The 17,206-nt window shown below is 49.9% G+C and overlaps 1 protein-coding gene across 1 annotated transcript in view; it reads left to right on the forward strand.

The window, feature by feature from the left end:
• The first annotated feature begins 209 nt into the window (after positions 1–209).
• Positions 210–17,206, forward strand: part of LOC119441003 (diuretic hormone receptor-like) — a 53,524-nt gene continuing 36,527 nt past the window's right edge. Inside the window, exons 1-2 of the mRNA XM_037705758.2 lie at positions 210–434; positions 4,161–4,292. Of these exons, the coding sequence (XP_037561686.2) occupies positions 212–434; positions 4,161–4,292 (355 nt within the window). The 5' untranslated portion in view covers positions 210–211. The remainder of the gene's footprint in view (positions 435–4,160; positions 4,293–17,206) is intronic.

Genomic DNA, 17,206 nt, shown 5'->3' on the forward strand with positions numbered 1-17,206 from the left:
CGGTGCTTCGTAACAATGTGTTCAACGTCAGGAATGATTGGCATGTGCTTCCACAAAATGCTGAAGGTTATGAATTTTTTTGTAAATTCGGACGCATCTCAGCTGATGCATGCACGTGCTTATCGCCTGACTGCTTTCACTTCTATTTCACGCAGGCGCTTCGTACGAGTAGCCGCACCAAGCAACACGTAACGAGTTTGCCCAGCGGACAATGGAAGGTGGAAGCGTAAATGCTGGCGGCTCTTCGTGGACCGAGAGCGAACACAGCGCGGCATTGGACTCGCTGGTTGCCGCCATCGAGAACTTCACGATTGAACACCATGGCTCGGGACAGCCGGATGCACCTTTTGACGAAAGCTACTTGGCCAATTTATCGCTCGCTCAGATACGCTGCTACATCGCTGCCCTGAACGAGTCCCAAGCTTACCTTCTCGGTTGGTAAAAACTTTACCTCTATTCCTTTGTATTGAGGAATGTATACGCCAACTGCAACGGAATTTTGAGTGGCATAAAAAGCCCAGATTAAGATAGTGAAGATACAAAACAGCTTCCGTGCAATACTTTAGCTTTGAAAACCCGGTACATGGGTCGGGAAAGGCTCGCAAAGTTAAGCGTTATTATTTATTTGAAGATACTGCAGGCCAACTTGGCCCAAGCAGGAGGGGCAGATACCGGATCATAAAGACAATGATAGGTTGGTAGGTACAATTGTACGATAGTCAAGTAATAGACAACAATGCGCTATAAACATAACACAAAAACTATGATGAATACATAATAAGTCATAACACTGTCATTTAGTTAATTAAACCCAACAACAGCAGGAAACATCTAACTTAAAATCTGTTCTTCCAGAGACTGAACAAGATTTGGCGACATTATTACTGAAACTGGAAGTCTATTTCAGTCCGCTAATTTTATTACCAAAAGTGAAAAAAAAGAAAAACGCTTCCATTAGTGTTGGCCAGAAGTGATGAAAGACTTAGATCATTATTCCGAGATTAGGCATGACTCTGGATTAAGATCGCGGCATGACCTCGTGATTAAGCAAATCTCGGGATTAGCAGGTATCTTCAACCCATATATCCGAGATCAGGCACAGCCTGCGGCTGCCTGCGGTGCGCTGAAACATTTTGGAGACGGCAGGCGACGAATGGACTACTTCGGTTTTTAAAAGCAACGGGCTTGGACAAGCGGCTGTGACAGTGATGTCAGGTACCACGCAAGAGTGACGGACTGTGACTGACGATGTGTGTGCTGTGCTGTGTGCTCTCTCTCTCTCTCTCTCTGCTCCCCATCTTTCATTCCCCCTCATCCCGCTCCCATGTGTAGGGTAGCAAACCGGTTGTGCTGAACTGGTTAACCTCCCTGCCTTTCCTTCTCCACTCTTTCCTTCCTTCCTTGGAGACGGCGTACTGGCATTTACGTCATAGCCTTTTACTACTACGTGCACACATCGTTTGCTTAGGTGCTATGAAAGGCTGTTGATAAAGAAATCCGACAACTAACGGTCCTGCAGCTTTGCAAAGATTACTTAAATGGTATATACTGTGCTTGTTTACTACCAAGTCAGCTAAAGGGAAATTTTATTGCAGAATGCCTTTATGACGCCGTCCCATTTCTTGGCCATTCTGTATAATGTCGAGCTCTTGTGTAACACTAACTTTTTTCAACTACAAATAAGCATGTTTTACTTTATCCTTATAACACTTGAGGCGAAGTCAGATGGAATATTTCGCTCTTTCGCGGTTTAGAGCTGTTCGTTTGAGCGTCGACTCTTGTGTACTATGAGAAGGTTTCTTAACGGTTTCTTAAGGTCAGTAGGAAAACTGTAGCCAATACGAGTATATGTTGATCTTATTTAGAACCTAATCAATGGGCCATCGTTTTCCGTCACCTATTTGACATTCATGCCTCCTATTGAAGACTGCATGTGTGGCTCAGACAGCCCACCATTGTGTCGCCAGAATGACCATACCACCGTGCACGGGTGACGAGTAGCATCAGCCTTTTACCATCTGTGCTGCAACACAGGCCGTCTTTGTAATGCCTTTCCCAACTGTTTCTGGAAGCAGATCACCAGCCCGAGGTCCACCACGCATTGGCCGAAATGAGTTGCTTGCTGAGGAAGCAAGGCGATACGAGAAAGAGCCAAGTAAGGCGAGACGCCGAAAGCCAGACTGGGAAAAGGTCGTCAGATTCTCCACCGCATGCGAATGTAAGGCGGAATCGCCGGAACAAATGATCAGGCTAGGCATCCAAAGAGCTGTAAGGAGGCATCAAAAAAGAAAAGAGGGATGCGCGAAAACGGCATGAATAAAACAAGGTCATGGAAGGAGCCACAGTCCGCTGTAGCGGATCAAGCAAAGCTTTCTTGTTGCGTTCCTTTTTTTCTTTTTAACGTTCGAAGAGATGAGCTCGCATAGCTTTTGCCTAATCTGTCTCTCCTCGTCATTCATAATGTCCTGTTATTATCTCTGCAAAACGGTCTCGTGTTTCAAAGTCGGGCTGCAGTTGGCGACAAGATATTTCGAAACGTATATAAGGTTGCTTTCTCCTGAAAGAGAGAACAAGCGACTGACAGAATTACACGGCAATACAATGTTGCGCGTTACAGCGGTTGGTAATGTAACAGACTGACGAAGAAAGACGCGTTTCCAACGACTGTACTTCTTGTTGATTTATGGTGTTTTAAAAAAGGCATGACTGGTCACGGTACAACTGAAGGATAACTGATGCAGTGTTAATGTCTCCTATTGGAGATAAAACATTGTGTGCAGCAGCCGCCGCCGGTAACCACGTCTCTTATAGAGCTATTGCCAAGTGGTCTTATATTGCGAGCTAGAATAACGGCATCGCGAACACCTAAAACTTCCTAAGAAGCACATAAGCGCTTCGCTGCAGTTCAACAATGCTGTTCTACGGCCGGATTCAGTAAGCGTTTCGCTCGCAATAACTATTTGCAGTTGACCGGCCACTTTCGCTTGTACTATGTCCAACATCATGATTCGCTTGTCCCTGCTCGTACGAAATATTATAGCGTAAGAACTTGTTGCTGAATACGGACCTTGATGTAGCCTGCAGGCACCTCGGCAGCACTATTTTGCAAGTCTGGCATGTCCGCTTTCCGATTTTGCTATCTCCTGCTGAGGCCGCCTTCTGTGATTGCGTGTAGCAGTGAAAAAGAAGCGAAGTTTGCGATCCGGGCACTTCTGTGGACAAGACACGTGGAGATCTTATTGCAGATATTGGGAGAATCCAAACGGCTATGACGGACGAAAGTCCACTAAGGTTACTGACGTCAAGATTAGCGCACGCAAAGGGTCCCGAGGAACCAGCAATGAGCTGCACAAGGATGGTGAACCGGGCAAGTTGGAAAACGTAATTCTTACGCACTTCATTGGTGCTTTCTGGAGTTCTTTTACGTGTGCAAGTTTTTACTTAACCCTTTAACTGGCAAGATAAGAAAGACTTGACCTATAAAGGTTTTATTGCTTTAGTTATTCCTTACTTTGCTCAAATACATACCATTTGAAATATTAAATGGTTTCTCTAAAAAAACAAAGTGAGAGACAGTAGGACAAAATTATTGTTGACCAGGTGGTGACAGGTAAATGTATGGCCCAAAACCGGTCTCTGGCACTTGCTTTTGCAAGGTTAATGTGTGTTCTTGAGATGTGCCTTTATGAAGTAGAGAAATAAGAGCTTGCTTAAAAAAGTAAAAAATAATTCGAATTAGGGAGAATATGACCCCCACGTTCACTAAGAAGATAACGATGAAGCATTCAGGTTTTGCGACCAATACATCTGCTGCTGCTCACACTCGACACTTTATTGAATACCACTGCTGGGCAGGCACAAAAATAAAAGTAAATTGAAAGGCACAGGGTAATATTTGGATTTTTATTGTTTTTGCATATGCTTTTCTTAGGTCAGCAATATTGTTGAGCTGCCCGTTAAATGGTTAACAGTGTGATTTCATCCGCCATCGCCACCCGCATATGCGGGGCTGGCACTGCGTAAAGGTACACCAGGGAGTCCTTGTGCCTATTATTACAAAACAAGAACACAAATCTGATGCACATGTGGCTCGCTTGTTCGTTAGAGGTTGGTAAGCATCACCACCTTCAACAACGACGCGGCTGTTCCTGCTTGCGCAGACGACAACGGGGGACCTCTCTCCTGTCACCGCACGTGGGATGGCCTGTCCTGCTGGCCGGTGACGAACGCTGGAGCCGTGGCCGTACTTCCCTGCTTCTCGTTCCTCAACGACCTTTTCTACGACACGTCGAGTAAGTGCAACGGCCTTGGTTGTCTCTGTGCGGTAGACAGACATACTGACAAAGAACTTTAGTGAAGGTCCTGAGAAGCTCCGTTGCCCCCTCTCAGGGAGGCGACGAAGACGCGGGCCGCACCCACGTCGGGACGGGGAGACCAAGCTCCAGCGCCGCATCGTGGGCTCTCTGGACAGCCCAAAATTGGCGTGACTGGTCTGAGCTCCGAAGATCAGAGCTCCACTTATCTGCAGTGGATCGATTTCGAGCCCCTCTGTAACGAGGGGCATCCCCGGAGCATGTGGTCTAAAGTACTACGTTGTCCGCAGCTAGGGCAGTCTGGACTAAAGTAGTCTGGATTGATGTAGTGAAATAAATTCAGGTTGGGAATTGATACCGTCTGAAGCATGCGTAGTGTGATAGCTTGAGGTCTGCTTAGTGTGCCGTGTGGGGGAGAGTATAGTCTCCTACCAAGGTAGTAGTGTTTGGTAACCTCGTTGAAGGTGGAGAGAGTGTTGCGGAACTCGACGAGCCTAGAATCGACGGAGCCTCGACTCGCAGTGGCGTCAGCGCGAAGGCTTAGTTCGCGTGCTTGGACGTGTGCGATGTCATTGAGGTTGGGGAGGGAGTCGAGTTGGGGTTCGAGATGTGCCGGGAACCACGTGATTGTATGTGGCTGGATGACTTTGCTTTTGAGAATTCGATGAGCTTCCTCGGCGATGGTACCAGATGCAAATGCCCGAACCGCCGCCCTCGAGTCAGTAAATATTTCAGCTCTCTCATCGTAGAGAAGTGCCAGAGCGATCGCAGCCTGCTCTGCCCTAGCCGGGGTGCTGTCTCTGATGGAGGCCGCACAAGTGACGTGTCCGTCGTGATTGACTACCGTTGCGACGAAGTCCGATGTGTGCTCGTACTGGGCCGCGTCAACGGAAGTGACCGTGTGAGGCAAGGCTTTTATCCTCCGGGGCAATGCCACAGCCATAGCTCTGCGCCTGCTCGCACTGTGTTGTGGATGCACGTTTTTGGGAAAAGGAGCAACCATAATGTTGTCCCGTAGGTAATCTGACATTTCATATGTGCGTTCCATCGCTACAGTGGAGCCGATTCCTAAGACCGCGAGAATCTCCCTCCCCGCAGGGGTGCTAGAGAGTCGTGATACTTGAGATCATCGAAGTTCAGTGCGGTATCTGATATTTTATGCCAAAGCAAAACAATACCACACGAAGGGGAAATCCTGCTTAGGATAGCAAGCCGGACATGCGTCTGATGGACTTTTAATCCTGCCTTTCCTTTCTCTTTCTCTCTCTCTCGTAATCGCGTTAAATTGTTCGCGGACTGCTCCGACAGCGCCGTGTCTGCTTTCGGCGTCTGAGTGAAACTTGCACTGTTTCTTAAGACGCAGAGACAGAGTGGAAGCGCCTAATTTCGTTGCGGAATAGACTTCGATCGAATTCCTATTGTTACACGGATGAAGTCCTGGTTACAAATGCAATAGACTAAACTTAGAAGACATTAAAGACATCATTTATGTCGAATCAGGTGGCTGCGGCCGCAGTGCCTCCGAAAGCTTGTCTTAAGTACTTGACGGTTTGGCAGTGGCTGCCAAACCGTCGTTGAATTCAGGCACAAAACGTCCTGTAACAGTATGCCCAAGAAATATTATCTATTTCAGTAATAAGCGTCACGATTTTATCAAAGGACACATTAATTTACAACACACGTGCAGCTTCTGTGTGCCGAACAAAGCCTTCACTTGGTGAACTGTTATTACAACACACGCTTCCTTCGTCCTCCTGTACAGTATCTGCATGTGTAAGTGCATGCGTATAACTACAGGGTACCGAGGAATACTGCGCAGACGTATTGCGTCTAAACAGATTTCCAGATGGAAGATTATTTCTGTATTGTAGCTCGAAGACTAATTCTGGAGCAGTTCATTTATTTCGAATAAATGAAATGTGTGCTCAGTATTCTTCAAATTGAAATATTTAAGTGAGACCACCACTGCATTGGCATTACGGCACTATCTTTAGGAACGCAAGAAGCGTTGTTCTGAAATGGCTGCTGTTACAGTATTAATAGCTGGATTTTTCTCATTCCACAAGGGTTTGTCCGCAGTTGTTTATATACGCATAATCAATGAAGTGACGGCGCTGTTGGAAACTCTGTTGGAAAAGTGACACTATAAAAAATGGGCCATGACGTACATTTAAGCAAAATTCTCGTAGAAGGGGCACGATTTGCCCCAATTTATAATGCGACTACTCAATTTAAGCGCGTTTGACGCGCAGAGACCGGTGAGCTACGCATAGCTTCTTCAAGTGCGATCTCGGTATCAGTAAGCATTCTTTGAAAATATGCGGAAGTAACACTACGCAGCTTTTGTCCAGAGTAGCCAATGGCTATCATAAAGTTCCGAAAACAGAAATAGGTAAAAGGGTCTCCAGGTGTAATAAATCACAGTGTTCTCTTTTTTCCCATAATATGGACGCAGCAACAATCTAAACTACAAATTTCTGTTGCAGCGCCATTTTTATTGTAATTTTTTTCCATGGACGCGGCTGTTTTGCTTCCGCGTAATTTTATTTCTGAGCAACACTTGAAAGTGTGCTTTAGCTCGTAATCCATGGACAAGTGAAATTCGCAGGGGGTGTAAATTTGCCCCCTCGTTATTCGTCCATGTCCTCACGAAAAGGGTGCGAATTAGTTTATCTGATCACACAGAGCTCGTTAGGGAAATTGCCTTCTAAGGCTTTGCTGACGAGTGATCCCTTAGAACACCTCATGCCATGAAATGACATAAGAACTGAAAACCGGGCTACTTCGTGCTTATGCACTAAAGAGTCGCCGTTTCGTCCTGAAGGCGAAGCATTGATTACGCTTGCTTATTATATATATATATATATATATATTCTCACGAAGCACTTGGGAAAGTCAGCGTTCGTGACTAGCACGATAGAGCAGTGAAAGGTAGCACAGCCGATCGAGCACCGAAACAATGTTTATGTCTCTTCGTCGCTCTTTCTCTCATAGCCACATCCACACTGCTCATTATTTCAAAGTACATTTATCTCCCCCGCGGAAAAGGAAGCCGTCCCGGCGACCTAGGGTAGGACAACACAGGCGGATCAAAGTATGGCTTGAGACGCTGGACATGCACAATGTCGCGTCCTCGACGGCGATGATATAAAGATAGCTCGAGGGGTTCCACGATATAGTTGACAAGAGACGTTTGGTTGATCACGTGGTATGGGCCCTGGTACTTCGACGCGAGTTTCGGTGACAGTCCAGGAGTAGGGGATGGAACCGAAAGCCACAATAGCGAGCCAGGAGCATAGCATGCAGGAGCATAGCATGCAGGAGCATGGGAAGTTCCTCGATAGTGTTTCTGGCGGTGTTGGTCTTCGGACGTAAATATACGGGATAGCTTGCGACAGTCTTCTGCGTGTGCTGCAGCTTCACACAAGGTAGTGGTTTCTGTGTTGTCAGGGCGCTACGGAAGGATAGTGTCCATTGTGGAAAAAAGGTTCGCGTCCGTACAGGAGAAAGAAGGGCGAAAATACCGTGGTAGACTGCGTGGCGGTTTTATAAGCGTAGGTCAGAAATTGTAGAGCATATTCCCATTTGGTTTGGTCCGATGCAACGTACATGGCTAGCATGTCACCAACAGTTCGATTAAAGCGCTCGATCATGCCATTAGTCTGCGGATGGTATGCAGTAGTGGTGCGATAAATGATGCGGCATTCTTTGAGGAGAGCCTCTATGACGTCGGAGAGGAAGACGCGGCCTCTGTCACTGAGTAATTCCCTGGGAGCTCCGTGGCGAAGGATGATGTGGCGCAGGAGAAACCAGGCGACATCACATGCAGAACCGCTGGACAAAGAGGAAGTTTCCGCATAGTGCTTAAGATCGTCGATGACCACGATTACCCAGCGGTTGCCGTCTGATGTGGTAGGCAGAGGTCCATAAATGTCGATACCTACTCGATCAAAAGCACGTGCTGGGTAGGGAAAAGGCTGCAATGGAGAGGTTGAACGACGAAGGGTATCTTTGCGGCGTTGGCAAACGAGACAGGAGCGGGCATAATGACTGATGAATCGATACATCCCACGCCAGTAGTAACGAAGGCGTAGACGCGCGTATGTCTTTAGTACACCTGCATGTGCGCACTGGGGATCGTCGTGGAACGCTGCACAAATATCGGCGCGTAGATGCCGAGGGATGACAAGCAACGATTTGCGGCCGTCCGGGAGGTAGTTACGATTGTACAAGAGCCCGTCACGAATAGAGAAGCGATGTGCTTGCGACGTAAGGCGTGATTGGTAGTGGTTGTCGATGCGGCGGACAAGAAACTGAGCATTGACAATATCGAAGGGTCTTTCTTCTGCTGCAGAAGGATATCCGTGGCAGCAAGGGAGGACTCGGACAATGGGGCCTTCGGGGAGGTAACCTCGTCTGTTAGTGGCGAACGAGACAAGGCATCCGCATCCGAGTGTTTTCGGCCAGAATGGTACAGCACTCGAATGTCGTACTCCTGCAGTTGAAGCGCCCATCGAGCAAGACGACCGGATGGTTCTTTTAGAGACGGCAGCCAGCACAGCGAATGGTAGTCAGTAATCACGTCAAATGGGCGGCCTTAAAAATACGGGCGTAATTTGGTCATGGCCCAAATTATAGCCAGGCCCTCTTTTTCGGTTACAGAATAGTTCGATTCAGGTTTAGTGAGTGCACGACTGGCAAAGGCGACGACGTACTCATCGAAGCCAGCCTTTCTCTGAGCGAGAACGGCACCAAGGCCGACGCCACTGGCATCCGTGTGGATTTCTGTTGGAGCGCTTGGGTCGAAATGGCGCAGGATTGGGGGAGACGTCAAGAGGCGACGCAGCTTCGTGAATGCGGCATCGCAATCCGGTGACCAGGTCGAAAGAGTGTGGTCACAACCAAGAATCTGCGTTAAAGGCGCTGTTATGGTGGCGAAATTGCGGATGAAACGGCGGAAGTATGACGCTAACCCAATGAAGCTGCGCAGGTCTTTCAAGGTCTTTATTATATATATTATATATATATATATATATTGTGAGAGTCGACCGATGCGCTGCTTTGATTTCCGAGCAGCCGCCTGAGGCCGAGACGAAGCACCGCACGAGAGAAAAGATGGCGATGAGTTTTATGTACAAATGACGACGACGATATGCCCATAATGCGCTCACACTAACTTCCACCCCTTCAGGAAAGCTGTCAGCAAAGACCGCCAGTTAGAAAGGGCAGGTATACGGCGAATGGAGGGTTTCAGGCGAGATACGTGAACGATTTCCGTAGTGCGGCGGCGGCAGTCAGTAGCTGAGCTGACAGGAGTGACGCGGTAGTTAACGGCCGAAGTTCTTTGCAATACGGTGTAGGGGCCGAGATATCTGTGGAGAAATTGTTCACAGAGCCCCGGTGCGCGAACAGGTGTCCACAAAAGAACTTCGTCGCCTGGGCGGAACGAAGCAACGCGACGCGTCTCATCATAGTTTCTTTTTGTCCTGAATGATAGCGGTGTTGGCGCGGGCAATTTCACAGCAGCGGGCGATGCGAGCAGCAAATTCTTCAGGAAGAGACGCGGATGGAGCAGCAGGTGCTGAAAGGAGTGTAGTGTCCAAGACGAAAGACTGCGCACGACCGTACACAAGGAAAAAGGGACAGTAATTGGTTGTACGTTGGACGGCAGTATTTACGCAAACGTCGCGAAAGGTGGAATGGTGTCCCACTTGGTGTGATCGGGTCGAAAATACATTGACATCATGTCGGACGAAGTTCGATGAAAACGCTCTGTAAGACCATTTGTTTGCGGATCGTACGCTGATGTGGTTTTATGGGTGGTGTCGGAGGCCTCGAGGACTTCGTGAAGGACATGCGATAGGAACGTCTTGCCACGGTCACTTAGTAGGACACGAGGTGCGCCGTGGCGCAAAACGATACTGTGTACGAAAAATTCGGCGACTTCGGAGGCAGTAACAGAGCGAAGAGCAGCTGTCTCAGAGTACCGTATTAGATGATCCACTGCGGTAACAACCCAGCAGTGATTAGCGGGCATGAGTGGGAGGGGTCCGTACAAGTCTTTGCCCACAATTTCGAAGGGGGTGGACGGGCATGGTAGAGGCTGCAGAGGACCGACTGGATGGAATGTCGAGCGTTTGTTGTGTTGGCATTACGCACAGGAGCCAACGTATTTTGCGACAGAGGTGGAAAGGCCTGGTCAGAAACAAGGCGTTTTAATGCGGCCGTACGTCTTATGAAAGCCCAAGTGGCCAGCCGTCGCGTCGTCGTGGAATGCTTCTAATACTTGCAAGTCGAAGTGAGCGAGGTATGACTAGTACCCATCAGTTACCGGAAGGATGGCAGATTGATCGAAATAACGCTCCATCTTGAAGCTTAAAACGTGAAAGTTGTCGTCTTCAGCGACTATTGGGAGGGTCGTGCCAAGCCCGTAAGTCGGTCGATCAGCGTACGGCAGTATGGGTTAGTACGTTGGAGTGAGACGAGGTCAGTAGAACGAAGAAAGTCAACTGACGCAACCGACTGTCCCGGGCTACTGGGCATTGGCTGAGACGTGTGGCTAGATGGTGACGTGCAGACCTAAAGTGAGGCATGGGCGTTTGGAGACAGCAGGCAGCGCGAAAAAGTCGGCGTGTTGATGTAATTTTCCGGACCTATACGTGACAGTGAAGTCATATTCTTGCAAGCGCAGTACCAAAGGGCCGAGGCGTCCAGACAAGTTTTTCAGCGACTACAACCAACAGAGAGCATGATGGTCGGTCACAACTGTGAAATGGCGGCCGTAGAGATAGGGTCAAAATTTTTGTATTGACCACACGATGGCGAGGCATTCCTGTTCTGCAATTGTGTAGTTGCGCTCCGCTGGAGAAAGAGCACGACTTGCATAAGCCACGACTTGCTCTTCAGACTTCTGATTCCGCTGAAGCAGGACAGCGCTAATTCCATGCCCACTGGCATCAGTGTGTAGAATAGTAGGGGCGGTTGCATTGAAATGACGGAACACGGGCTCTTACGTGAGAAATCGCTTGCGGGTCTGGAATGCGGCTACACAGTCGTCCGACCACACAAAGGACACACTCGAAGTCAGAAGTTTGTGTAGAGGAGCGGCGATGGTGGCGAAGTCACGGACAAAGCGGCGGAAGTAGGACGCTAGTCCTAGAAAGCTGCGAAGTTCTTTAAGTGTGATTGGTGGCGGAAATTGCAGCACTGCAGCGATTTTATCGGGATCAGGCTGGACACCATGCGTACTGTCGACGTGGCCCAATACTTTAATGCTTCGGCTTGCAAAGCGACACTTTTTAGTATTGAGTTGGAGACCAGCCTTTGCTAGACACGCGAGAACTTGGTCTAGACGTTGTAGGTGCTGGGAGAAACTCGACGAAAAGATGACAATGTCGTACAAGTAACAAAGGCAGGTCTTGCATTTTAGGTCGTGGAGTACAATATCTATCGTACGTTAAAACGTAACTGGTGCATTGCAAAGTCTAAAAGGCATCACGCTAAACTCGAAATGGTCATCATGTGTAGCAATGTAGTCCATCCGGCTCATCATTTCTTCATCCGGCTCATGCATTAGAATCAGCCAATATCCGGAGCGCAAGTCGAGGCTCGAGAAATACTCGGCACATTGTAAGGTATCCAAAGCATCGGATAAACATCCGTACATTGGATAAACATCCGTACGGGTAATTTTGTTTAGCGCCCTATAATCGATCCAAAAGCGCACAGAACCATCCTTTTTTTTACAAACACAACAGGAGAAGACCAAGGGCTTGCTGAAGGCCTTATAATGTTGCGTGTCAGCATGTAGTTCATTTGTTCTTCTAGAACTTTTCGCTCCGAAGGTGACACATGGTACGGGCGACGGCGAATGATGCGAGAGCCGTCCGTTTTAATTCGATGAGTAGTTACAACGGTTTGGCACGTAAAACCCTAGAATCAATCAATCAACAATGGTCTGACCCAGGCCTCACGAAGAAACGTCAAAACAAGCTTCATGCTTCATTAAAATGGTGAACAGTGCATTGGTCTGGGCCGTATTGAGATCTGCACTCAAGGTGCACACTCCACCACTTGTGAGACGTAGACCGATGCGATGCCTTTATTTCCTAGCAGCCATCCGAGGCAGAGACGAAGCACCGCACTAGACAGAGCATAATGATGAGTCGTAGGTACAAATGACGACGACGATATGCACAAATAGCACTCACACAAGATGATGGGTCTTATGTACAGATGACGACGACGATATGCCCAAAATGCCCTCACAATATATATATCTGTGCCACACTCCGTCGTAACCCTTGCCGCTTATCGGATATGCCTCCCCGTTGACAATTTTCCTTGACGAAGCAAGTGTGACCTGACGGCATATGGTAGTGGCCAGGCTCCGGTCAGGGACAGACGACCACGTCACTGCTTTTGCAACCGATGCGTCTCCAGATCCTCCTGATTGCCCTCAGGATGACATGAGCTTCGACGCCGCATTACGTCCCATGATCACTCCGGACCTCGCATCTGCTCAAGCCACTGCCCTATATCGCATTTTGCTTTCCTACCGCGACATATTTGACACTCATAATCGACCACTTGGTCAGATGTCCCTTGTTAAGCATCGGATAAACACTAGTGATGCTGTTCCCAGTCACCGCCGACCGTATCGCACATCCACGGCAGAGCGGCAAGTTATTCAACAGGAAGTAAATAAGATGCTCGCCAAAGGCATTGTTAAACCCTCGTCGAGTCCTTGGGCTACGTCGGTCGTGCTCGTCAAAAAGAAGGATGGCACGTGGCGTGTCTGCGTTGATTACCGCCACCTAAACCGAATCAGCTATGTCGTGTGTTTTTGTCACTGATCTCGGGGGTGTACGGGTGTTATGAGAGATGAGATTGACGACGCATGGCAGCACAGCAAGCATATTTTATAGCACTCCAATTCAAAACTTTAACCAAAAACTCACTCAAACTAGCACACACTGAAGAAATAAATGTTAACTAATATACAACCTTATCGTTGACAAACAATGAAAATGATCTTAAACCCGCCTCCAGTAGTTCTTGGCGTTTCTCGCACGAAAGTCAGGCAACACTAGTATATGGTTATCTCGCCGCTTACGTGGAATGTCCTCACGTTTCTTGACGCTGACTCATGGGGCTCTCTTCGTCCAAGTTGCGTCGCGTCTATTTCAGAGTCGTTGCTCCCGGCGATCTTGACGATGCCGTCGCCTTGGTGCACGCCTGTAACCCGGTCGCTGATGCTGACGTGGCAGAGAGGCCTGATGGACTAGGCCAACGACGTTCTCGGCCGTTGCTTCCAGCCCAGCTCCTTTCTCAAGTGCCGTCGTGGCGTTCCGGGTATTACCGAACGCGCTGGTCTGCCGTTGAAGGGGGATCCTCTCTGGAGTGCCCAGCCCGCCGTGTAATGCTGCCGCTGGTCCAACTAGCCACGCTCGAACGTCTCCGAGGTCGATGGCTGCACCTCGGACTGCCGGCGTCACGGACTCGGCCGAACCTCTAAGTCAGAGCGTAGCTGACGATGCGACCTTCCTGGCCCAGAGCCACGTCGACAACGCCAACTCAGCCTCGCTTCTGCCTCGACCACGCCTCGGGTCACGCGCCTCGCGCTTGTGCCTTTCGGAACGCTCCGTGTACATCGTCGTCTTCTTTTCTCGCCACAGGCGGCCTCTTACATATGACACACTAAAAAGGACGTTTACCCTTTACGGCAAATCGACGACTGCTCTTTATTGTCTTCACGGTGCCATATACTTTTTGTCCATAGACATTCGATGTGGTTATTGGCAGATTTCTGTAGATGAGCAAGACCAAGAAAAGACCTCTTTCGTCACTCCGGATGACCTCTACCAATTCAGGGTTATGCCGTTCGGTCTGTGCAATGCCCTCGTCACGTTTGAACGGATGATGGACTCTGCTTCAAGGTTTCAAATGGTCCCCTTGCCTTTGTTACCTCTACGATATCCTTGTGCTTTCTCCTACATTTGAGACGCACCTTTAGCGCGTCGCAGCTATCTTTGACGTCTTCCGCAAGGCTGGGCTCCAATTAAACTCATTGAAGTCCCACTTCGGGCTATCACAGATCACAGTGCTAGGCCGTCTCGTCGATGTTTCCGGCGTACAATCCGACCCGGAGAAGGTTCGAGCAGTAGCAGCTTTTCCTGTACCTCAGTCTGTTAAAGACAGACAGACAGACAATGAACTTTTATTGAGGTCCTGAGGGACTAGCCGGTGGAGACCCGCTGGGGCCCCCGGCTCGCCGCTGGCTGCTCCCATGTCGGAATCGGGAGGCCAAGCCTCTCCGCTCTTTCACGGGCCCTCTGGACGGCCATGGACTGGAACTTGAGTTCCGTACTTGAGATGGCCTCGTCCCAGTCCTGTTCGCTGGTGAGTGACGTATCCCGTAACGCAGGACACTGCCAGAGCATATGTGCTAGAGTGCTAACACGTCCCACAATCCGGGCACTGTGGGTCAATTTCTGTATTAATCCTGCTTAGGAAACCTCGCGAGGGATATGACCTCGTCTGAAGCATCCTAAGCGTGATTGATTGAGCTCTACATAGATTTGGGTGTGGAGGCGGGAAGCGCCTGCGTTCCTCTTTATAGTGGAGACGATTTCATGAAATGTTAATAACGGGTCGCTGTGGCCGAGCTCCTCCGGATCCAATGAAGCCTCACCGCCGTCGCGGCGCGTGAATTCTCGCGCACGGCGGTGAGCAATCTCATTGGGATTCGGACGGCCCGGCAGCACGTTGTCACCCATGTGAGCGGGGAACCACGTAATGTAATGCACGGGGTCAGAATAAGTTCTTGACTTGCTCTTCAGAAGCGCCTCCGCCTGTCTCGCAACCATTCCCGAAGCGAAAGCCCTGACGGCCGCGCGTGAGTCAGTGTAGATATACGGCCTTTTAAAATCCTGCATCGCCAGCGCTACCGCCACCTGCTCTGCCACGTCGGCCGTGACAGCGCCTACCGAGGCCGCAGATAGGAGCTCGCCCTTCTCGCTGACCGCAGTGACCGCGAATTTACCGGAGCGCCCATATTGAGCTGCGTCCACGAAGGTTTCCAGGCCGACCGTTGTCTTTAAAATCGTCCTGGCACGAGCTGCTCGCCTGCCCGCATTATGCTGTGGATGAACGTTTCTAGGGAAGGGACCGACGACGTAGGTCCCTCTGGAGCTCTCGTCCAGCTGAACCGCCTCACTGTGACTGTAACGCGGCCGCAAGCCCGCCGCATCCAAGAGGCGCCTACCCGCGCTGGAGCCCGAAAGCCTCGTGATCTGCGCCGCTTGTTGCGCCTCTATTAGTTCGAGGGTGGTGTTATGAACGCCGAGCTGCATTAGCCTGTCCGTGCTCGCCGTGACCGGAATACCCAGTACCTTCTTGACGCTTTTCCGCATCAACGTATCAAGCTTGTCCCTTTCAGTTTTAGTCCACTGCAGGGCCGAAACCACATAGTTGATGTGGCTCATAAGAAAAGCGTGATGCGCCCTAAGTAGGTTGTCCTCGCCTAGGCCCCCCTTCTTATTGGAGACTCTCATGATTAATCTGAGGATATTCTCGGTTTTGGCGGTCAGATGCGCAATGGTTTTGGCATTACAGCCCCTGGCATCGAGCAACAATCCTAGAATTCTGATTGAATTCACCCTGGGGATCTTCTGGCCGTCCCGCGTGTACACATCTATGGGGATCTGCTCGAGCGGCACGAGCCCCCGAACCCCCTGCCTTGCCGGTCTGTATAACATGAGCTCTGACTTGGTCGGGGAGAGTCGGAGACCCGTGCCCTCCAGAAAGGACTCGGTCACATCCAAGGCCTCCTGGAGCGCCTGTTCCACAGCCGCCTCCGAGCCTCCCGGGCACCAGATCGTAATGTCATCGGCGTACAGCGCGTGTCCCACATTTGGCACGGCGGCCAGCCGCTTCGAGAGCCCGTGCATTGCAATGTTAAACAGGAGGGGCGAGATCACCGCCCCTTGTGGTGTGCCTCTGTTTCCTAGCGCGAATGGTTCTGATTTGGTCTGCCCCACTTTGACGACCGCCGTCCTGCCCCTCAGGAAGGACTCCACAAACGCGAAAAATCTACCTCCCAAGTTCAATGCAGAAATCTCATTTAAGATGAAGTCGTGCGACACGGTGTCGAAGGCTTTGGTCAAATCTAGTGCGAGAATTCCCCTGACGTCTCTAAGACGTCCGGAGTTTTGTGGGGCTCTGTTCTTATTTCACACGGTTCGCGAAAGATTTCACAAAACTCGCTCGACCGCTCACTGAACTTCTGAAGAAAGACGTGCCTTTTACGTGGGGTTCCTCTCAGACTGCCGCATTTTCACGCCTTATCAACATTCTCACCAATCCACCTGTCTTGGCGAACGTTGACCCGTCCGCACCTACAGAGATGCGAACCGATGCCAGCGGTTATGGGATCGGCGCCGCCTTACCGCAACGCCAACATGGATACGACCGTGTTATAGACTATGCTAGCCGGCTCCTGACAACTGCAGAGCGCAACTATTCGATTACCGAGCGCGAATGTCTTCCTCTCGTCTGGGCTGTTACAAAGTTCAGCCCATATTTATGTGGCAAACCCTTCTCAGTAATCACGGAACATCATGCGCTCTGTTGGCTTTCGTCGCTCAAGGATCCTACTGGCCGGCTCGGTTGTTGGGCCCTCCGACTACAAGAATATCCCTACACAGTGACTTACAAGTCGGGACGCCAACACCAGGATGCAGACTGTCTCTCTCGCTACCCAGTCGAAGACCCGACCTCTATGTCTGATACTGACACTGACGCCTGCGTTCTCTCTGTTTTTCCATTGCTCCATGTCTCCGACATGGAGCAATGACCGGTCATGGTGACAGCGCCGTGACCGGTCCTTGCGT

Source organism: Dermacentor silvarum, chromosome 2 (genome assembly GCF_013339745.2).
Source record: "Dermacentor silvarum isolate Dsil-2018 chromosome 2, BIME_Dsil_1.4, whole genome shotgun sequence".
NCBI lineage: Eukaryota > Metazoa > Arthropoda > Arachnida > Ixodida > Ixodidae > Dermacentor > Dermacentor silvarum.